The sequence below is a fragment of the Stigmatopora nigra genome, unplaced genomic scaffold, assembly GCF_051989575.1.
Source record: "Stigmatopora nigra isolate UIUO_SnigA unplaced genomic scaffold, RoL_Snig_1.1 HiC_scaffold_25, whole genome shotgun sequence".
NCBI classification, from domain to species: Eukaryota; Metazoa; Chordata; class Actinopteri; order Syngnathiformes; family Syngnathidae; genus Stigmatopora; species Stigmatopora nigra.
In genome coordinates this window covers 718,192-742,720 of record NW_027551604.1, presented here as the reverse complement: position 1 = coordinate 742,720, position 24,529 = coordinate 718,192, and the positions used below count along the sequence as shown (strand labels likewise).

The window sequence follows — 24,529 nt, the reverse complement described above, 5'->3', positions numbered from 1 at the left end:
CCCATCAGAGTGCAAACATCTCTTATTTCTTCCTCTGGAACATTGCAAATAAGTATAAAAAACAAAATGTTCCATATCACTTCTGCTCCAAAAAAGCCGCAAGCTGACTATCATAAACTCATGAATGCGAACAGAAGCGCTGAAGCGATCCGATCTGGCCCGAATTTTGGCGTTAAAGATGGCCGATGAGGCCCTTCTGACATATTTGGACAACGTTGACATTTTCTGGTGATAAAAGTTCTTGTTTAGATAGTCGTTCTGATGCTAGGATACGATAACATGTTATTATAATGTCGTCTTGGAGAAAAAAACAACATCTATCCTTCAACAGCACCTTTCCCGTTGACATTTTAGCCTCCATTTGTAAAAAAATCTAGCGTTCACCTGGGCCACATTGACTTTAAAAATGTGACAGATGGGCGGGGTCAGCACAAGATAGGATACATATAAAAAAGTGCATCCGTTAACAGTACATATGAAACAGAAACAGAAAAAGCGACTCAAGTATTAAAATACTCATCACTCATCATTAAAGTATAAAGTACAAAGTCAAGTAAGTAAAGGAATGTATTAAGAAATATTAAAATGTCATTTAAAAAAAGATAGAGGGACTGTAAAACACGAAAAATAAATAAGAGTGGACACAGCTACTGACACTGGCTTCTGCATGACGGCGCCATCTTATGGAAAGATATAAAAACATTATTTGGACAATGTTGGCGGGCCGGATTAAAAAGCCTAGCGGGCCGTATGTGGCCCGCGAGCCGTAGTTTTCTAGAACAAGGGTGTCAGACTCGGGTTGGTTGGCGGGCCGCTTTAACATCAACTTGATTTCACGCCGGATCATTTTAGATATCATATTTTTTATTTTTAAATATTATTAAAATATATATAATATTATTTTTAATAAATTAAAAGAACTGGATTAAAAGCCCTGAATATTCCGTTTTTTATAGATCTAAAACAATGTTTATTTGAGCTTTTTTAAAATATATTTTTAGACTTTATAAAATGATTTTTGAACTATAAACACAGAAAAATTGATCAAAAAATGACAATTATTGATTTAAAACGGGGAAAATCAGGAAATATAATATACATCTATACTCTTAATTTAAATTTGATCCTAAAACAGAGAGTTGGCACTCATTGTTAAATTTCCCGGGCCATACAAAATGATCTGGCGGGCCAGATTTAGCCCCCGGGCCGCTTCTTTGACACCCACGTGATAAGAACCAAAACTAACCTCTCACAACCAGGCTGGCAGAAGACGTCACGTTGTCCACGGTGGTCTGCGCCGTGCACGTGTAAATCCCGGCGTGCTTCAACTGGGTGTTCTTGATCATCAGTGCGCCAACTGAACTGCCATTCTGTCAAAAATCAACACTCATTAGCTCACACAACCTGGCAACCCATCCTAATTATCCTATATTTTATCTATATAGGCATTCATAACCCTTTACAAGTCAAATTTGTCCAACACTTCAAGGTTTAATAATTCTGCTGAAATCATTTCTGAGAGTCAAATACGGTCACAAATACTTTTTAACCGCATTAAATCAAAACCAACCTCATTTTACGAGCGGGGGAGGAAAAAAATGGCAACGTATTCCAATGTGGTGGCTGGAAAACGTCCACAATGTCAACTGCCAATCTGTAGAGGGCGCCATTAAGCTTTGAATAAATGGACGCTATCGCAATGTCATTAGCATTAGCATGTGTTTATGGCTAAACTGTTGATATTTTTAGAAAAATAACAAACCAAAATAGGGTGGTCTGGTGGACGAGTGGTTGGTGCATTAGTCTCACAGTTGTGGGGTCGTGGGTTTGATCCCAGGTCTAAAACAATGTTTATTTTAGCTTTTTTAATATATTTTTCGATTTTACAAAATTATTTTTGAGCTAAAAACGGAAAAAAATGATTAAAAAATGACAATTATTCATTTGAAAGGGGGAAAATCTAAATCTATCATTTGAATTTGATCCTAAAACAGTAAGTCAGCACTCATGATTAATTTCTCGGGCCGTACAAAAAGATGCGGCGGGCCAGATTTGGCCCCCGGGCCGCCACTTTGACACCTGTGCTCTAAATTGCCTAACCCTAGCTATTATTGGTTGTTCTTTATCTCCTTGTACCCTGTGATTGGCTGACCATAGATTCAGGGTGTTCCTCTAATTAGCTGGGTTAGGCTCCAGCACCCCCGGTGATTCTTGTGAGGATAAGTGTCTCGGATAAAGGAAGGAATGAATGAAAAGCAAAGCAAACCTCCTTTATGTTATGCTACAGTCAAAATGTGGCTTTTAATTGGGTGGGAATGTTCTCACCAGGGTGCGTTCGTAATGTTGACTGTCTTTGTGGAGGTCGAGGGTTCGGCCGTCCAGGGACCAAATGAAGGTGATGTCCAGGGACGTATCGTGGGAGGCGCCACATTCCAACAACGCCGTTTCGCCCACTTTGACGTCAGTGTTGCCGGGAGCAAAGGTGATCTTGGTGGGGTCTGGACGAATAGGAAAGATATGGTCTTCAAACTGACATCTTTACATACCTGGCAACCTCAGCCAATTGCTACCCTTATTAATCATTGCAACTCCACTTATTAGGCGATAAAAATGTACAAATGGAACATAGCACATATTTACTTACACAAGGTGCACTTAAAAGTCATGTTTACAACCTGGCAACCTCGGCCAATTGGGACCCTTATTAATGATTGCAATTCCCCTTATTAGGCGACAAAATAAAATGAAATGTACAAATTCAACACGGCACATATTTACTTACATAATGCGCACTCAAAAGTCATGTTCACAACCTGGCAACCTCAGCCAATTCTATCCTTATTAATGACTGCAATTCCCCTTATTAGGCGATAAATAAAAACATACAAATGCAACGTAGCACATATTTACTTACGAAGGGCGCACCTGAAATAAATGTTCCTGAAACTGTTATGTTCACATACCTGGCAACCTTGGACAATTCTATCCTCATTAATCATTGCAATTTCCCTTATTAGGCGATAACATTAAAAAAATGTACAAATTCAACGCAGTACATATTTACTTACACACGGCGCACTTAAAAGTCATGTTCTTGAAACTGTCATGTTCACAACCTGGCAACCTCAGCCAATCGCTACCCTTATTAATGATTGCAATTCCCCTTATTAGGCGATAAAATCTTTTTTTTAAAAAACGTACAAATTCAATGCGGCACAGAGATAAATATAACATAAATATAAAAATAGGTGGATATAGAGTTGTCCACAGGGCGGCAGTATAGACCTGCTAATGTAGAACCATAGGAGGAGAGGAACATGTTGACAAGTATATATTGCATGCCTGGTAACTGCACAATTACTTGACATTCCATCATATTATAACCTTTATATAGTACATAATTACACTTGTTATGCATTAGATGTGCTAGTGTGACGATGTATTTCCCACTCAAGGCCCACATTGGTCAAAAGGTGCAGTATTTGTGTGTTTTTTTTTTGCTTACCTGTGACCGTTAGGGAGCCCGTGCTGTTGGCCTGGCCCCGATCGTTGGAGGCGAAACACGTGTACCTGCCCTGGTCCGTGCGGGTCACGTTGAGGATTTCCAAGCTGCCGTCCTCCCAGATGAACATCCTAAAGAGATGGACAGAAAGACAAAGAGTATTTGACTCAGTGGTTCTGGCGGGTCAAGGCTAAGGCAGACCTTCAATACTGGTCCAAATGTTAGGACTAGTCTTTAATTGCCTGTATAAAATGATTTTCCTCAAATAAATATAAATGCTATCAAAAAATATCAACAAATATACATTATATATGCATGTAAACATATAGATATATACATATAAATATATACATATACATATATACATGTACATATAAACATATATACATATATACATTTATACATATACACATATACAAACATATGTACATTTATACATATACACATATACAAACATATGTACATTTCTATATATACAAACATACACACACATACATATGATATGATGAAGCTACTGCATAATCAATGAGAAAACAACTAATTTTTATGCATGATAAATTAAAAAACAACAAATGTTCATGCATAATAAAAAACAGTAAATTTGTATGCATGCTCAATACAGAACAATTAATTTTTATGCATACTCAATAAAAAAAAACTACTTTTTATGCATGATCAATAAAAAACTGTTTTTTTTTATCCATGATCAATAACAAAATATTTCTGCATGATAAAAAAAATTAAAAAATAATTTCCATGCATGATCAATAAAAAAACAATAAATTTTTATGCATGATGAATAAAAAACAATATTTTTTATGCATACTCAATAAAAAAAAAAACAATGAATTTTTATGCATGATCAATAAAAAATATGTCTGCATGATAAAAAAAATATAAAATAAATTTTCAGGCATGATCAATAAAAAAAACATTTAACTTTTATAGCTACTGTGTTTTATCTAATTAGTCTGGATTTGCCTATTTTTCTTTTTTTTAATCACACAGTAACTCCATCATATCAACACTTAAAATCCTTTTTAGAATAAAAATCAATAACCTTATGCTAATATGATTTAGCAAATTCACCCTTTTAACGTTGAAATACATCCAATCCGCTCAACCCACCCTTCCCAGTCCAATTAAATTGGACATCTCCCACTCTCAATATCACTAAAAACAAGCCTATAAAACAGTTTTAACGCCCAATCGCCGTCAATGGCCGTTAAAAAATGTAAAATCATTCAAACAGACTCCCACTGATTTGAATTTCGAATAAAACATGCAGATATTAAAGCAAAAAAAAAGTCCACTTGACTTCATATTTTATTCCACATGTGGATAATAGCAAGAAACGTGTTATAATCGTTCTCATAATACCATGATACTTCTTTAACATACTTCTAAAACCCAGCATATGTGTAAAAATAAGCTTTAGGCAAAAAAGACACGACATCAGGCTCCCTTTTTCCCATTTTTTTGCATATTTCAGCCTCATGCATAAAAAAATAGTGGCGATTAAAGGGGCATATGCCGCATAATAATTGGAGGAGCGCCACTTCTCCCGCCGTGGGGGGGGGGGGGGGGGGGCGGGGCAAAAAAGGTCGGGGGTCCCCCTCCACCCCAACCCGATTAGGCTTGTTTTTTTTTTTTTTGGAGGCTTTTACGAGCTTAACGTCAAAAAAAAGCACGTCAACGACGCGTCTTTCGGAATTTAGGGAATCCGTGGCTTATTTCCCATCCCCAAAATGGCGGGGATTCTCCCCGACACTCATCCTGTGACCCAGATAAAAAAATGAATCAGAAAATGGAAAAAAAATTGAACGTATGGCTCATGAGCCACATATGGCTCTTTCCATTTGGCTCCCTGTGAGGTAAAATATGGAAACTAGCTGAGTTCCGAATGGACCAATAGGAGCGTTACGTTGCAGCTAACTCTGGCACAGGTTTTGGCGGATATGTGGCTCTCGAGCCGCATACGGCCTCGAGTCAAAATCAATGCAGCTCTTGGCTTGGTATCATATTTTTTTTGTATTTACTGTACTTTATTTTTGTCTTGATTTTAGTTTTTGTTAAAATACGCTCAAATTCATTAGAGACAATTTAAAAAAAATAGGAAATTATGTTTAAAAAATAATTTTGGGAGATTGGATTTTTTAAAATGATATTTCTGACATTTTTGTTCTTTGTGTCCAACTTTTTGCACACCCTTGCTTTAGCGCATTAATGTCAACTCGATTTAATGTGGGCGGGACCATTTTTGATATAATATTTAGATTATTTTTTTAATAAATGGATTATTTTGAGAGAATGTCTGACCTGCTGGAGTTGGAAAGCAGCTCGGTTTCTTTGCTCCAAGTGACTTTGGGTCTGGGGGCCGCTTTGGGTCGACATTGGATGACCACTCGGCCTTCTCTGGGAGCCATGGCGTGTTTCACCGGGTTGTGCTCGAAGGTGGGCGCACAGGCTGCCAAAAAAACACACACAATATTGACTCATCATCAAGCTAAATATAGCCATTAAATATAAGCATTCTGTATTCACAAATGGTTGAACCACGTGTCAAAGTGGCGGCTCGCGGGCCAAATGTGGCCCACCGCATCATTTTGTGTGGCCCGGGAAAGTCAATCATGAGTGGCGACTTTCTGTTTTAGGATCAAATTCAAATGAAGAGTATAGATGGATATTATATATCCTGATTTTTCGCCCTTTTAAATCAATCATTGTAAAATAAACATTGTTTTAGAGCTATAAAAATGAAAAGTATAGATGTATATTAAATTTCCTGGTTTTCCCCCTTTTAAATCAATAATTGTCATATTTTAATCCATTTTTTATGTGTTTTGGTTCAAAAAATATTTTGTCAAATCTAAAAATATATTAAAAAAAACTAAAATAAACATTGTTTTAGATCTATAAAAAAACGGAATATTCAGGCCTTTTAATCCAGTTCATTTAATCTATTTATAAAAATAAAAAAATAAAAATATTATATCTAAAATGGTCCGACCCACGTGAAATCAAGTTCACATTACTAGCTAATAGCATAGCAACAATACAAATGCTAACGCTAGCTATACTTAAACAAGAAAAATCCAAACTCTAAAGCGACAGCCTTACATTTCTTACAGATTAATGAAGATTAGATTAGAATTAGACACTAGCAAGCACAGACACAGACGACATTGTAGATCTAGTTAAAAAACTGGAGCCACACACTGGAATTCCACAACGTCAATAGCCAGGTAATGTAATTTACTATCCCCTCCAGATTTTATGCTAATTTGTTCGTTCCATAAAGATTACAAAGTGGGTTAGGGGAACCCACCAAAAACCCGCAGCTCAGCGTTGGCAAAAAGGACGCCATGGGGATTCTCGGCGATGCACTGGTACATTCCCGAGTCTTCAAACGTCAGGCCATGGAACGTCATCTCCTTCCCGTCCAACTGCGGAGGAGAAAACCAGGCGCAAATGGAATCAAGGCACATTATATCCAGTCTAAATTGTGTTAGCCGGCAGAAGGCAATGAATCAAACAATCAGATGTTGACAGGGAGAAGCCCACCCCTGTTGACGTATTAATGGAGTTTGAACATAATGTCATCCGGTTTCAGCAAGTCGGAAAGGCACGGTGGAAGACGAGGGTTGGTTGGCGAGCAACTTTAACGTCAACTTGATTGACATTGAGGGCCAGACCATTTTAGATAGAATATTTAGAGTTTTTCTTTAATAAATGGATTAAAAGAACTGGATTAAAAGCCACGAATATTCCGTTTTTTATAGATCTAAAACAATGCTAATTTAAGCTTTTTTTAAAATATATTTTTAGATTTTACAAAATGATTTTTGAACTAAAAACTGAAAAAATTGATTAAAAAACGACAATGATTCATGTAAAAGGGAGAAAATCAAAATTTTTTAAATATAATATTTAGATTTTTTTTCCACAAATGGATTAAAAGAACTGGATTAAAAGCCCTGAATATTCAGTTTTTTATAGATCTAAAACAATGTTTATTTGAGCTTTTTTTAAATATATTTTTAGATTGTACAAAATGATTTTTGAACTAAAAAAAGAAAAAACTGATTAAAAATGACAATTATTGATTTAAAAGGGGAAAATCAGGAAATGTAATATACATCTATACTCTTAATTTGAATTTGATCCTAAAACAGAAAGTCGGCACTCATGATTGACTTTCCTGGGCCACAAAAAAATATCCGGCGGGCCAGATTTGGCCCCCGGGCCGCCACTTTGACACCCGTGCTTTACTGGAAAACTCAGTTTCTACTGGTAGAAGCTCAAAAAACAAAAAAACTTAGCTTAATAGAAGCTGTCTGTTCGCCAGCTAGTTTATCGAGTCGGCCTGACGGTTCTGGGGTTAAGGGTTCGAACCCAGGCGGGTTTTTTGAGGGAAAATGAAGGATGAATTTGGACCATAACTGTTGTAGTGTGTTTGTGCATTACCGGATTTCCGTTCTTCAGCCAGCGGATGCTTGGTTCGGGTTTTCCTCTCGCCAAGCAGGACATGGTGTAAACACTGCTAAGGTCGCCTTCTGTGCTGCTAATGTGCTCCGCCCACTCGGGAAAAGCTGAAAAAAATAGGCGGGGCATATGAGGTGAGGCCACTGTTGAGTGGGATAGGTTTCTAATAGCATTAGCATGTGTTTATGGCTAAAATGTTATTAACATTCGTGTTATTTTTTGAAAAATAACAAAAATAAAATAAGGCGGTCTGGCGGGCGAGTGGTTGGCGCATTAGCCTCACAGTTGTGGGGTCGAGGGTTTGATCCTAGCTCTAAAACAATGTTTATTTTAGCTTATTTTATATATTTTTGGATTTTACAAAATGATTTTTGAACTAAAAACTGAAGAAAATGTATAAAAAATACAATTATTGATTTAAAAGGGGCAAAATCATGAAATTTAATATACATCTATATCTATCATTTTAATTTGATCCTAAAACAGAAAGTCAGCCCTCATGATTAATTTCTCGGGCCGTACAAAATGATGCGGTGGGCCACATTTGGCCCCCGGACCGCCACTTGGACACCTTTGCTCTAAATAGCCTAACCCTAGCTATGATTGGTTGTTCTTTATCTCCTTGTACCCTGTGATTGGCTGACTATAGATTCAGGGTGTTCCTCTAATTAGCTGGGTTAGGCCCCAGCACCCCCGGTGATTCTTGTGAGGATAAGTGTCTCGGATAAAGGAAGGAATGAATGAATAAATGAAAAGCAAAGAAGAGCAAACCTTCCACAGACAAATGTGCGCTGTGGTAGTCCTTTCCTTTGGAGTTGATGGCCTCGCACTGATAGGTCCCCTCGTCTTGGGGCCGGACGTTGAATAGATGCAGCTGTGCCCCCGACATGCGCACCTCGTGGTTGGGGGGCAACTCGCCGTTCAACTTCTTCCAGCGTATCTCTGGGACGGGGCTGGAACAAGAAAGAATCTTCTGTAATGTACTGTCAGGAAATCTAATCAGACTTTACATCACATGTGTCAAAGTGGAGGCCCGGGGGGACAAATGTGGCCCTCCGCATCATTTTGTGCGGCCCGGGAAAGTCAATCATGAGTGCTGACTTTCTATTTTAGGATCAAATTCAAATGAAGAGTATATAGATGTATATTAGATTTCCTGATTTTCCCCCTTTTAAATCAATTATTGTCATTTTTTAATAAAAAAAAATTCGGTTTTTAGTTCAAAAATAATTTTGTAAAAAATCTAAAAATATATATAAAAAGCTAAAATAATCCAGTTATTTTAATCCATTTAAAAAAAAAACCTAAATATTATATCTAAAATGGTTAATTTTCCTGATTTTCCCCCTTTTAAATCAATAATTGTCATTTTTTAATCTTTTTTTGTGTTTTTAGTTTAAAAGTAATTTTGTAAAATCTTAAAATATATTAAAAAGAGCTCACAATTTTTTTAGATGTTATATCTATATGGATGCAGTTTTTTATATGTATAAATATATAAATATATATATTTTTAAATCTGATTAAAAGAAATGGATCAAAAACCCCTTTTTAATAGATATAAAACAATATTTATCTGAGCTTTTTTTCTCAGTTGGGGAAAACGTCTGTTCATCGTTTGTTTTTCATTTCAAAAGGAAACTAAATATTTGTATCATGTTCAATAGTGAAATGGAAAACAGAACAAAATAGCTTTTATATATATATTTTTAAATTTTACAAACTGCTTTTTGAACTAAAAAGAACTGGATTAAAAACCCTGAATATTCCGTCTTTTATAGATCTAAAACAATGTTTATTTTAGCTTTTAATAAATATCTTTTTAGATTTTACAAAATAATTTTTGACCTAAAAACAGAAAAAAATGATTAAAAAATGACAATTATTGATTTAAAATGGGAAAAAATCAGGAAATATAATATCCATCTATACTCTTAATTTGAATTTGATCCTAAAACAGAAATTCAGCACTTGACTTTATGGGCCGCACAAAATGATGCGCCGGACCAAATTTGGCCCCCGGGTCGCCACTTTCACACCAGTGGACTGAACCAAAAATTATTCGGTTTTGACCAACTTACTTCCCCAAAGCGAAGCATTCCAAGGTAAGGTTTTGCCCCGCCAGTGTTGTGGTATCTGGAAACTTGACATTGAGATCAGCCGGGTACTTCCTATTAGGACCTGCGTATTGGACAAAAAAAAACACTTACAATCAATCGGTTTTGGCAAAAATATTTCTGAAGGACAAATACTAACGTTCACTGAGAGGAACCAGCGGGATGTAGTTGGAGAAAACACTCTTGGAAATGGAGGCACTGGACGCAAAGCACGAATAATTGCCGCTGTCGGAGGCTTCCACTTTGGAGATGTAAAGGTTGCCCGTCGTCTGGGAGACAAAACGTCTTTTGTCCAAAGGGATGAAAGTGGGGAACTCGTTGAGGATCCAGCGGAATGACAGGTCGCCTAGACGTAAACACAACACCTGCCTGTCAATTATCGTCTACCGTATTTTCACGACTATAAGGCGCACTTAAAAGTCTGAAATTTTCTCCAAAATAGAAAGTGCGCCTTATAATCCAGTGCGCCTTAAATATGGAAAAAAACAGAAAACCAAAAACGAAAAACCACCACTGTCGGATATTAAAAAAACCCAAACGCCTGAACTGAATACTCAATACTGTAAAATATGCAGATGCCATCTTAGTTTACCACATGTTCCATCATATAGCTCCTCCCCCACTGCAAGATTTTATACAAAAACATCGACAATGGCTGGCTCTAGAGGTGACTGTAAAGTAGTGAGTGCTTCATACCGGAAAGTCAATAGCAATTACCGTATTTTCACCACTATAAGGTGCACTTAAAAGTCTTAATTGTTCTCCAAAATAGACAGTGCGCCTTATATATGGAAAAAATGTCATTCATTGAGGGTTAGCCTTATAATGCGGTGCGCCTTATAATACAGTGCGCCTTATAATACAGTGCGCCTTATAATACAGTGCGCCTTATAATACAGTGCGCCTTATAGTACAGTGCGCCTTATAATACAGTGCGCCTTATAGTACAGTGCGCCTTATAAATGGAAAAATGTCATTCATTGAGGGTGCGCCTTATAATACAGTGCCATATAATACAGTGCACCTTATAATACAGTGCGCCTTATAATACAGTGCCATATAATACAGTGTCATATAATACAGTGCGCCTTATAATGCAGTGCGCCTTATAATACAGTGCACCTTATAATACAGTGCGCCTTATAATGCAGTGCGCCTTATAATACAGTGCACCTTATAATACAGTGCACCTTATAATACAGTGTGCCTTATAATACAGTGCGCCTTATAATACAGTGCGCCTTATAATACAGTGCGCCTTATAGTACAGTGCGCCTTATAATACAGTGCACCTTATATATGGAAAAATGTCATTCATTGAGGGTGCGCCTTATAATGCGGTGCGCCTTATAGTCGTGAAAATACGGTACTTAGAAGTGATGGAAATGGCCCAAAAAGCTGCTAAATGGCCAGAATCAATTGAATAAATGCAAATGCGGGTAAAATGCCACCATGCTGAGAAGGCTTTAGGATTCATTTATTGACCTTTTGGATTAAAATCAGATTCTCCTGGTGGGATGAGAGGGAAAGACTGTCTGGTGTGGACACGGATTTGCATGGACGTTAGGGGGGGGGGGGGGCGCAATTTATTCATTTGGGTTCAAAAACTGAAGGGTAGACAATATAATCGGGTAAATGCAGACTTTGTCGGGAATTATTCGGGGCTGAGAACTGAATAATAAGTGAAGAAGTGCAGGAATAAATTCTATGGACAGTGTTAGATGTTAGGTGTGTGGATCTTCTTTATCCTCATGCTCACCTGGGTAATGTGGGGGCGGGGCACAGAGGAGAACCGCCCCTTGGCCTTCTTTGACGTACACCGACTCCCTTTCTTCGGATGAGAAAAGGTCCAAATCTGAGGGATATAAAAAGAAAACATATTTAAGAAAATAATTAACCATGTGCCACCGTCTCACCCCCAAAAAACGACTTACATCCAAACTGAACGGACGCTTCTTGACTGACGACCGTGCCCAAGGCGTTGCTAGCCAGGCAGGAATATTTGCCCTCGTGTAGACTTTTGTCGGGCTTGCTGATGACTAAATTGCCTTCCGACATCTTGTAATGTTTGTGTTCGCCACTTAGATCGATTTCTACCCCGTCCAGCTTCCATCTGTCAACAAAAAAGTAGCCTGGATCAGCTTGATTTTTACATTTTATATTGAATTTAATGCCGTATAATGAGATGTGAGTGTACAAAAAGATAGAAATTGGTTAGATTAATTAATATGCATATTATATCATAAGATTATTTCTTGAGAATCCTATTTCTGACAATTTTTAATGTTTTTTGCACTCCATCCAACACTGATGCCATAAATTTGATGCAAATAGTACAAATTGACATGCAATATGAAGATGACAGCCGAATGAAGACGGGCCGAGGAAGCTCATTAGCATAAATTTGCATCTAAATTGGCCTAGCTCGTCTACTTTGTCGCTTTGAAATGAAGTGTCAACTGTTGCCAACATCATCTTGTTTATTATTTTGGCTTGTTGGATTTTTTATGTATTTATTTTGTCAATTGCAATGACATTTAAATTACGGTTAGAAAAAAATGATGACAGAGTTGACATCTTGTTGATGTGTAATGAACAAGAAAAACACATGAAAGTGTTCATGTTTGGATTTTTGGGGAACATTTTTGTGGTATATTTATTTTTAATTAAAATAACAGGCGGCATTTTGGGAAGATTAACCTTTTGATAGATAAATTCCATATTTATCATGTATATATATATATATATATTTTTTTTTTTGACGTCTCACGTCGTAACAGTAATCGGAAACAAATAATAACCTTGAATAATTAAAAACAACATACTACATACTATATATATAGTATGTAGTATTTAATTTTTAAAAGTTATTATTTGTTTATGTTACTGTGTTATAAAGTGTAGTAGTAGTAGTACTAGTAGTAGTGTTCATGGTAGTAGTTGTGTAGTAGTAGTACTAGTAGTAGTGGTCATGGTAGTAGTAGTACTAGTAGTAGTGTTCATGGTAGTAGTCGTGTAGTAGTAGTACTAGTAGTAGTTATAATGGTAGCAGTTGTGTAGTAGTAGTAGTACTTGTAGTAGTTATAATGGTAGTAGTCATGTAGTAGTAGTAGTACTAGTAGTAGATATAATGGTAGTAGTTGTGTAGTGGTAGTAGTACTAGTTGTAGGGGCCATGGTAGTAGTCGTGTAGTATTAGTAGTAGTAGGAGTGGTCATGATAGCAGTTGTGTAGTAGTAGTAGTTGTACTAATAGTTGTGGTCATGGTAGTAGTCATGTAGTAACACTAGTAGTAGTGGTCATGGTAGTAGTAGTAGTAGTAGTAGTAGTAGTAGTAGTTAATCGTAAACCAATAATAACTTTTAAGAGACTAAAACAATATATAATACATTTTTCTTGGCTTTAAATTTACCAAGTACATTTTTTTTCTTCTTACTGAATTCCAATACGCATTGCAGATGGTCACCAAATGCAATAAAAGACCAAAATAATAAATTAAATGAGTAAGCATATGTTTGTACTTGTAGGTGGCAGGTGGATTGGCTCTGGCCCGGCAAGTCATGGTGATTTTGTCCTCGGGCGACTCCTCCGGATAGATGGTGTCCGCCGGCTGCTCCTCAAACACCGGCCCGTAACCTGTGGCTTCATCTGAAAGTAAACCAAAAAAAAGACGCTCGGTCAAGAAGAACCACGACGATGACGACAAGTTCGCAGGTGGCCTTGAAAGCATCAACAAAGTCAGGGTGAACCTCGGTGACAGTTCTGGGGCGCATCCGTCAAAAACATACATAAGTGACAGCTGGGAGGGTGCATGACGTTGTTGTTTTTTTTTGCTGGTGCCTCGTGCCCGTGGCACTCCAAATATGAACTACATATTTACGAAAAAAAAAATCCTGTTCATGGATATTACTACTACCATGAATGCTACTACTACCACGACAACTACCATGAATATTACTCCTACCACGACCACTACCATGAATATTACTCCTACCACGACCACTACCATGAATATTACTACTACCACTACCATGAATATTACTACTACCACTACCATGAATACTACTACTACCACTACCATGAATATTACTACTACCACTACCATGAATACTACTACTACCACGACCACTACCATGAATATTACTACTACCACGACCACTACCATGAATATTACTACTTCCACGACCACTACCATGAATATTACTACTACCACTACCATGAATACTACTACTACCACGACCACTACCATGAATATTACTACTACCATGACCACTACCATGAAATACTATTACTATCACGACCGCTACCATGAATACTATCACTACCACGACCACTACCACTACCAAAAATACTTTTGCTACCACGACCACTACCACTACCACAAATACTTCTACTACCAAGACCACCACCACAAATACATCTACTAACAAGACCACTACCACAAATACATCTACTAACAAGACCACTACCACGAATACTTCTACTACCAAGACCACTACCACGAATACTTCTACTACCAAGACCACTACCACAAATACTTCTACTACCATGGCCACTACCATGACCACTACCACAAATACTACTCCTACCACTACCAACAACCGCTACCACAAATACTACTACTACCAAGACCACCACCACTACCACTGCCATGGCCACTACACTTTATAATTCTAACTTTGGGGTGCCCCTTATAGGCCGACTGTTGAATATTAAATTGACCTGTTTAAGTCATAAATATAAATATGTGGCCCACATGTGGACCTTATATTCCCTGTTACCTAGAAACTCTAGGAACAAGGCAACTTCTTACAGTGCAATTCTACAATTTCTTAAGCATTAAAGCCATTAGCGCACCCTGGCCTAGTAAACAAAACATTAGCAGCCAAACCTGCTGTGAACGCATTATTTTTAGGCAGAAAAAGAGACCAATGAGCTACCGCTCTCTCATGTTGAACAGGACAGATGGCGAGGGATGGCAGTCTTGTCAAAACCGGCCACACAAGTCCCAAAGACACCACGTCTCTCACACCGTCTCATAAACTCATGTCCAAATAGCCCCGGTGTCCTCCCCACAACCCGCACAGCTGTCTCATTTGCATACGACAAACTGCATATTCAATAAGCGTCTGAAAATTACTCAAACTTTGATACCTTCCACAAAGTCATAAACACATTCTGAGGATACACGGTTCAGAAAATGAAGGATTTGATATATTTTACATTGCATTTTCCTGCATGTCAAGTCATATTTATGCGCATATAAGCCGTACCCTCGATTTTTGGCGACAAATTCGGCGTATAGGCGATAAAATCTGGTAATTGAGTGAGTTTGTACTAAGCATATTTTTGAAAAGATGATGGAGATGCTTTGAAAAGCTGTGTGTGGGTGTCAAGTGAGAAAAAAACATCAATAGTATAAGTGATAAATATCTTGCTTTCTGCAAAAAAAACCCGCGTCTCTGCGGGGAGACCACCTACACAATGTTCCCGCCTGGTCGGCGATTTGCGTCACTGGCTATAAATATTCCAAATGGCACAACACGAAGCTTTTTGAACACAAACACTTTTTGATAAAAATACAAGGGGATGATAACTTGTCCTCGATTTCAACTTGCTCGTAATCACACAACTTTTTCTTCTCTTTGAGAATCTGATTCAATTTTACCGTCCGTTTATTCATTTTCTGTACTGCTTATTCTCACAAGGGTCATGGTGGGGTGTCGGAGCCTATCCCAGCTAACAGGGGATCAGGCGGTAGCCAGCCAATCACAGGGCAGAAGTAGACAACCAACCTATAATTCATAGTTAGGGCCAATTTAGCATAGAATTAGCTTAGCATGCTTGTTTTTGAATGTGGGAGGAAACCGGAGTACCCAGAGAAAACCCACACATGTATGGGGAGAACTTATTACTATGATGACTATTTTATTTACTATTTATTGGTAATTATTATTTATTAATGTATCAGTTTGTTGTTATTTGAGCACTTCCCTATTCATTTATGTGGTTGACAATGTATTTGTTTATTATTTACTACCTATTGATTGATTATGTATTCTTATTTATTGATTATTTATTATCTATTGATTATTGATTATTTATTGATTATTTATTATTATCTATTGATTATTATTTATTGATTATTTGAATTTGTCTATGTCTGTTGTTGTTATTTGTACACATCCTACTTATTTATGTTGTTGACTACTTATTATGTGACTACTTAATTATTTATTACTTATTTATCAATTGCTTTTTTCTTATTTATTTATTTGGTGTTATTATTTATTGATTATTTATTTTTTCTGTTTGTTGTTGTTATTTGCGCACGCTTATTTATATTGTTGTCTACTTATTATGTGACAATTTATTTATTTAAGACTTATTTATTGTTTATTTATTTGTTTGTTTTTCATTATTATTATTTGAAGATTTAAATCTCATTATACTTGTATGAAGTCAATAAAATCACTTCATTCAATTCAACATGCAAACTACCCATCTGGGATCAAACCCACGAACCCTGAACTGCGAGACACAACATGCTAAACACTTCACCAACGTACCACGTTCTCCATTTAAAAAAAGCAAAAAGGAAAACTTGCACATACACATTGGTGCTTGAAAATAAGGGCACAATAATGAATAAATGAAAAGACAGTTTTCACATATACGACGTAGTACATTTCCATATAGACAGTAGGAAGAATTGGACACATATTGAGGCCACAAATGGCGGTACAAGCACCGAGCAGTTGGCTTTCAAGTTCATTGCCCAAGGGCACTGGCACCAATTCAGCAACCAGACTACTGGTAATGCACGATATGTCTGTTCCAGTATATGTCAGGTTTTGTTTTCTTTTTGTCTTTTTTACAGACACTTCTATTATGTTTTTTTGCTATGCTAATATCGGTGGCTCTTATTTTGAAACGTGTTTTTTGTTTGGACTACAAATAGGATGGAAGAAAAACCAACTTAACTTAAAAGCATGTGTTTAAGACCGTCTTTCTTAATGACATCCGCTTTAAAATATATTATTAAGTTGTTTTGAATTGTAATAATGATCTAAAATAGTAAAAAATACCTCTATAAAAGTCAAGGTCCCCCTCATGTGTTGATGAATCTGCAAGTGAAAACATGAAAATATAATCATTAAAAAGGGATGGAAAATTACAGTAAACAATGTATGCAAATTTGAATCAGAAATGATTTTAGTTGTGTATAATTATTCAAAATTGGTCATGCATTGCCATTATTTGACAAGATTTGTATTTGAAAGCATTTTGAATGTAGTCATTGCAATACGGAAGAATTCCAGAAAAGTACAGGAAATTAGATTATGTTATATTAGATTACATCAAGTTACATTATGTTAGATTAAATTACTTTGTTAGATTATGTTAGATTAAGGTACATATGTTAGATTTTGTTAGATTAAATTACTTTGTTAGATTAAGATACATAATGTTACATTAAATTACGTTAAATTACGCTAAATTCAGATAAATTACATTATGTTATGTTAAGTTACTTTATGTTACATTGTCACCTGAAAGTATCTTAAATTACATAAAATACATTAAGTAAATACATTAAGTGAAATTAAATTACGTTAAATTACAGTGAATTACAGTCAATTATAGTAAATTAGTTTATGTTAGACTATGTTAGACTATGTTAGACTATGTTAGACTATGTTAGACTGTGTTAGACTGTGTTAGACTATGTTAGACTAAGTTAGACTATGTTAGACTATGTTAGACTATGTTAGAGTAAGTTAGACAATGTTAAACTATGTTAGGTTAAGTTACATATTGTTATATTATGTTAGATTATGTTACATTATGTTACATTAAATTACGTTAAGTTACATTATATAACATTGTTATATTAAGTTACTACATTACATAAAAGTGAGTGTAATTTTATCGTATTCCATTGTGTTCCACAAGAAATACTGTGTTTCATTGTTATTTAAATAATTTATTGTGCTGCTTTATCCTACATTGTGTTAAGTATGTTTTTTTCATTATTTTACCTATTTAATTATATAATGCGTACATTTTATGTTAGCATGAGGCTACCTCATGTCAACCAATAAAATACGGCGTGATTTAGGCTACAATGAGCTCACATTAACCTCAAGTGAAACAATTAAAATGTAGTACAACAATCAATCACACGAGAGCAACAAACATGGCTGCCTGATTTAGCGCCATTGTGCCTGGATGGAACTACTATAAGCAAGGATGGTTGCTTTTATATTTTCCTTTCCAGTGGCGAACAACATTCATCCTTCATCCCTTCAAGAAATGTCAAGCCAATGTTCTTGAGTCGTACTCAAATTGCCGCCGGCTATTTCCTTTTTTTCTGATGCATCGGCGCTTTGCTTTGCTTTGCCTTGTTTTTCATCTCGTGTACACACAAGAAAAGTCTGTATGGAGTAGTATATCTACACAAAAAAAGTGTCATCTCCAAAGTCGTCTTTTAGTGGAGGAAATGTATCAAATATTTATGATGAGAAACTGTGATTTAAATGGACAATGTTGTTGTTGTTGTTTATCGGAAATCGTTAAGATAGCTGCAGCTAATAGCTAATAGGCTATTTTCTTCACTCAATATTTTATGTCTACTTGGCTTGGGATCCACAATGGCTGCTGCACTTTGGCAATCGCTGAGGTACAGAAATTTTGGTTCTGTGGCAGTTTTAATCTTCAGACATTAAAAAAAATGCAGATTAGAGACGTAGTATGCATACCTGGCAACCTCAGCCAAATGTTAGCCTTGTTAATGATTGCAATTCCAGTTATTAAACTGAGAGAGAGTTTAATATCTGAGTACTGTTTAATATTTAAGTCCTGTTTAATATCTAGGTACTGTTTAATATTGGAGTACAGTTTAATATCTAAGTACTGCTTAATATCTAAGTACTGTTTAATATCTAAGTACTGTTTAATATCTAACTACTGTTTAATATCTAAATACGGTTTAATATCTAAGTAATGTTTAATTTCTAAGTACTGTGTAATATCTAAGTACTATTTTATATCTAAGTACTGTTTAATATCCAAGTACTATTTAATATCTAAGTACTGTTTAGTATCTAAGTACTGTTTAATATCTAAGTACTGTTTCATATCTAAGTACTGTTTCATATCTAAGTACTGTTTAATATCTAAGTACTTGATCGGCGACCAAAAGACCGGCGACCAAATGTCCGATCACGGCGCATATCATGCTTAAAGAATGGCAATTTTGCAATGACGTTTTTGTCTGAAACCAGTAACCGACACGATGCGGATTAGAGCCAAAATGGCTAAAACGAGATCGGTTTTACAAAAAAAACGTACTTAAAACGTACGTAAAATTGCATACAAAAGTTTTTATACGTCATACGCCATTTGAAATGATCAAAAAACGCATAAAAATACAGAAAAATGTGTAAATTGACAGGTATGAGTATATATGACTTTTGCCTACTAATGTGCATAGCACTGACCTGCAGGGGCGCCAGAGAGCAGCAGCGGTAGAAAAAGGAGCAGGCTGAGGTTTGGCATCATGCCCACGTGAGGGGGCGGGCTTTTCCGCTAGACACTCGGGTGATGGAACATTAGCGGGACTTCCTGGTTCTCCTTCAAGACACAAACAACAAAATATTTACAAAAAAATGACGACGATAATTCCATTGTATTCAATCCCGAACTCATCAAATCATGTTAGAATATTAAGTGGTATTTTCCCATTAATACTTACTACTATGTATGAATATTTTTAGTTTTTTTGAGCCAAATTCTTTGGACAAAATAATCAAAAATCTTACTTAAATGACTAATTACTAAAGATGACTCAACATTTTAATCCAACTTGAAAAACATGTCATTATACTTTAAAATAATGAAGATATGAAAGAATGCATTTGATTATTTGACATAAAAATACACTGTTTAAGATATTATTCCGTCAAATTCTGCCTAATTTCAACATTAACTCATTATCAAAAAAAATCTACATTTTTTTTATAATCGCACCTGAATAATTTTCAAAAAAAAATTACACATAAAATCTAAAGTAAAAAATCCAAGTAAACAACAAAAAATATATTCGTAATGACACCAAAACTATATTCAGGCTGCAGTTCTTGTCGCAACACTAGAGGGCGCACTAGTAACTGCTCCAAATGACGATATTAACCTGTCAAACTTCACCTATTTTCTAAAAGATGACCCACCACAACGATACGGGGCGTCACTTTAACAGTAGCACGCCAAATCTGTAGCATTTTCACGCTAACTGCTTCCTGTCAGCCTCGAAGGCGCGAACCAATTGACTGACATGTGGACCCTCGCCAAAATAAACTGGCGCTTCAGATGAGCAGCCATCCCACGGCTCCCCCGAGACGTTTAACACCACACAAATAACGAGCTAGCACCCCAACACACCCACAAAAAAGCAACAAATGTGTAAGCATTGGGCCTCGAGCCAAGTTTATAATGGATTAATTAAATGTGGTTATGTGACATTAATAACAGGAATCATCTGTTTTATTATGCTGACATCATCTTTTGAGGGTTTGGTCAAGGTTTTGTGGTTCGAATATGTTTGAGAACAAACCTAAACTAAAAAAAATAATAATTATCACGGGTATATGTGTCAAAGTGGCGGCCCGGGGGCCAAATTTGGTCCGGCGGATCATATTGTGGGGCCCGGGAAAGTCAATCATGAGTGCCGACTTTTTGTTTTAGGATCAAATTAAAATGAAGAGTATAAATAGATATAAAATTTTCTGATTTTACACATTTTAAATCAACGATTGTCATTTTTAAAACATTTTTTTCTGTTTTTAGGTGTTTTTGATTCATTTTGTAACTATAAGACGCACCCTCAATGGATGACAGTTTTTTTCCATATATAAGGCACACTAGATTATAAGGCGCCTTGTCTATTTTGGAGAAAATTTAAGACTTTTAAGTGCGCCTTATAGTCGTGAAAATACGGTATATTAAATTTCCTGCTTTTCCCCCTTTTAAATCAATAATTGTCATTTTTTAATCATTTTTTTCTGTGTTTTTAGTTAAAAAATCATTTTGTAAAATCTAAAAATATATTTAAAAAAGCTAAAATAAACATTGTTTTAGATCTATATAAAAAACGGAACATTCAGGGCTTTTAATCCAGTTCTTTTAATCCATTTATAAAACAACAACAAAATCGAAATATTATATCTAAAATGGTCCCTAACTTGGGCATAATTACCGGTTAAACTGCAAAAAAAAGTATTTAAAAATGTCTAAACTGGACTTTTCCAAGTATAACATATTTCCTGCTCTGTAAAGCATCCCCTTTGTCGCCATTTTGTAGAAAACCCGGGACCGGTTTTACCTAACCCTGCTTAGCAGAGGTCATCTGCGATTGGTTCTAGTATTGTTGTCACTTAATCAGTGAATCCAAAATGTCAGCCGGCGTTTCCGTGTCTTTGGGAATCAATACTTGGGACCATCAATAATTCAAGAGCCAGACTTTTGTGCATTGTGGCAAAAATAAGATCCGACGCAGCGTGAAATGGAAGGCAGCTACATCTCGTCCATGTTGGTATCGGGTGGCGAGGCTAAAACGGTGGCTTGAAAATGAGGTTATTGATCGATATCCCTTGGCCACAGTCAACGGATTTAGCCGGGATTTTAATCCATTGGACTCCAAAAATGTTCATTAGAAAAATCTGGAATACCTTGAATCATTTGATGAGCATAAAAGTTATTATGACTACATGATAAGTCCAATTTTTTGGCAAATGCTAATTTTTTTCGTGATTACACACTTATGTTGGTAACAAAACTGCAAATGTGTGTATGTGTGTGTGTGTGTGTGTGTATGTGTTATTCGGGTCGTAGTTAAGGCATACCTGTCAAGCTATCTATTTATTATTAATAAATTTATTTATGTTTTTATTTATTTATATTTTTATGTATTTATATTCATTTATAGTTTTTAATTTATATTTATTTATATTGTTATTTATTTATATGTATTTTTATTTATTTTTATTGATTAATTAACTTATTTATTACCTATTTATTTATATCTAAAATGTCTTTTTCTGTGTCTGTATTCTCACCCTCTTGCTACTGTGACAACCAAATTTCCCGAATACGGGATGAGTAAAGTTAAAATATATATTAAAAAAAGCTTAAATAAACATTGTTTAAGATTTATAAAAAACGGAATATTCAGGGCTTTTAATCCATTTCTTAAAAAAATGATTTAATAGGGGGGAAATCAGGGAATTTAATACACAACTATATCTATCATTTTAATTAAAACAGAAAGTTGTGATTTTACTTTCCCGGGCCACACAAAATCATGCGGCGGGGCCAGATTTGGCCCCCGGGCCGCCACTTTGACACCTGTGGTATAGATGTATATTAAATTTCTCCTGTTTAAATTAATAATTGTCATTTTTTCAATTCATTTTTTTCTGTTTTTAGTTCAAAAATCATTTTGGAAAATCTAAAAATATATTTTAAACAAAAGCTAAAATAAACATTGTTTTAGATCTATAAAAAATAAATATTCAGGGCTTTTAATCCATTTATATATATATAAAAAAAATTAAATATTATATCTAAAATGGAGAATCGAGTTGATGTTAATGCGGCCCGCGAACCAACCCGAGTCTGACACCCTTAGCGTAGACAATTTGAAATGATGAAAAAACGTATAAAATACAGGAAAAAGTTGACGCTCCCTTGAGAGTGACATTGACATTACATAGTGAAAGACTTTTAAACATACACAAGAAAGTCAATTTCCTCCTTGATTGCAGTTAGACAAGATGATTGTGCGAATGTCACGTCTTCCATTCCTCTTCTGATTAGGAGCAAGCTAGTTTTAACCCCATGTTGGCTTCTTCTCGCACGGATTACTGCAAATCTGACGTTAATGATTGCGACTGTTGATTGTACGTCAAGTCCAATGGATGTCGGGGTGTGTGTGTGTGTGTGTGTGGGGGGGGGGGGGTGTCTTCTGGAGGACTTGTTTTTCCCGAGCCTGAACCCTTCAAATCCTTCTTCTCCCCATCCCCCAACATTCTGAAGCCGCTTAGCCGATAAGAAATGGTTAGAGCTCCACCTAGTTATCATAAAAGAAGGAGGGGCCCATGTAAAGGGGGTTATGGGGTCATGATAACATGTAGGAATGACAGTGATGTTCAGTCGAGGGATGCTTTAGAAAAAGGGGCATCAAACTCGAGTTGGTCAATGCCATTTCATGTGGGCCGGACCATTTTAGATATAATATCTATTTTTTTTTCTAAATTGGATTAAAAGAACTGGATTAAAGGCCTGAATATTCATTTTTTTATAGATCTAAAACAATGTTTATTTTAGCTTTTTTTAAAATATATTTTTGGATTTTACAAAATGATTTTTGAACTAAAAATACAGAAAAAAATGATAAAAAATGACAATGCCTGATTTCAAAGGGGAAAAATCAGGAAATTGAATATATATCGGACCATTTTCCAAGATTTTTTTTTATTAATGGATTAAAAGCCTTGAATATTCCGTTTTTATAGATCTAAAACAATGTTTTTTTATATATTTTTAGATTTTACAAAATGATTTTTGAACTAAAAACAGAAAAATGATTAAAAAATGACAGTTATTGATTTAAAAGGTGGAAAATCGGAAAATTTAATATACATCAATACTCTTCATTTAAATTTGATCCTAAAACACAAAGTCGCCACTCATCATTAACTTTCCCGGACCACAAAAAATAACCCGGCGGACCAGATTTGGCCCGCGGGCCGCCACTCTAACACCTATGTCCTATAGGGTGAAACATTTTCATCCGTGGGGGTGTCATAGTCATCACTAAGTGTAAAATGCTTTAGAAAATAGGCTTCAGCCACGGCGTGGAAAGGTCGAGATGCGAGACGTACACTCTATTACACAAAGTACTCGGCTTAATTGCGTCATGCCACATCTGCTCAATGAAGATATGGATGAAATGCTTTCTGGGAAAGCGACATATTAAACCCCCACATCTCACCACATACTCACACGGGTGTAATATTTACCACGGGTGCCCAAACTATGGCCTACGTGGGCTTTAAAAATGATCCAAAAGTGACCTGTTTATGCATAAAATTGTCTTTAAAACCTCCAAAATACTGAGGAACTCTGTTATAACTTCAGTCTAAGTCTGCAGAAGGTCTGACAATGTGTGGCTCCAAGTTTTTTAACTAGCTCTACAATGTCTTGTGTGTCTTTTATACGTCTTGCTACTGAAAACAAGACATTTCCTGAATACGGGATAAAATAAAGTTCAAATTTTCCTGATTTTTACAAGAAATGTTTATCTCTAAATTGTTACAAAACATTTCTACACCACAAAATCCTTAAAAAATGTCGAATATTTGAAG

The 24,529-nt window shown here is 35.8% G+C and overlaps 1 protein-coding gene across 3 annotated transcripts in view; it reads right to left on the bottom strand.

Annotated features, from left to right (window-relative positions):
- Positions 1–24,529, bottom strand: part of cntn1a (contactin 1a) — a 50,529-nt gene that overhangs the window by 8,690 nt on the left and 17,310 nt on the right. The window contains exons 2-15 of one of the 3 annotated variants that reach the window (XM_077711172.1): positions 19,607–19,739; positions 17,192–17,230; positions 13,625–13,751; positions 12,039–12,217; positions 11,864–11,959; positions 10,244–10,450; positions 10,069–10,168; positions 8,759–8,940; positions 7,970–8,094; positions 6,831–6,948; positions 5,822–5,969; positions 3,506–3,633; positions 2,326–2,498; positions 1,247–1,370 (exon numbers count right to left, since the gene is read on the bottom strand). In XM_077711172.1, coding sequence (XP_077567298.1) covers positions 1,247–1,370; positions 2,326–2,498; positions 3,506–3,633; positions 5,822–5,969; positions 6,831–6,948; positions 7,970–8,094; positions 8,759–8,940; positions 10,069–10,168; positions 10,244–10,450; positions 11,864–11,959; positions 12,039–12,217; positions 13,625–13,751; positions 17,192–17,230; positions 19,607–19,667 — 1,807 coding nt within the window. In that variant the 5' untranslated portion in view covers positions 19,668–19,739. Of the gene's footprint in view, positions 1–1,241; positions 1,371–2,325; positions 2,499–3,505; positions 3,634–5,821; positions 5,970–6,830; positions 6,949–7,969; positions 8,095–8,758; positions 8,941–10,068; positions 10,169–10,243; positions 10,451–11,863; positions 11,960–12,038; positions 12,218–13,624; positions 13,752–17,191; positions 17,231–19,606; positions 19,740–24,529 lie in introns of those variants that run through there. The other 2 variants (XM_077711175.1, XM_077711174.1) reach the window with 2 other exon arrangements.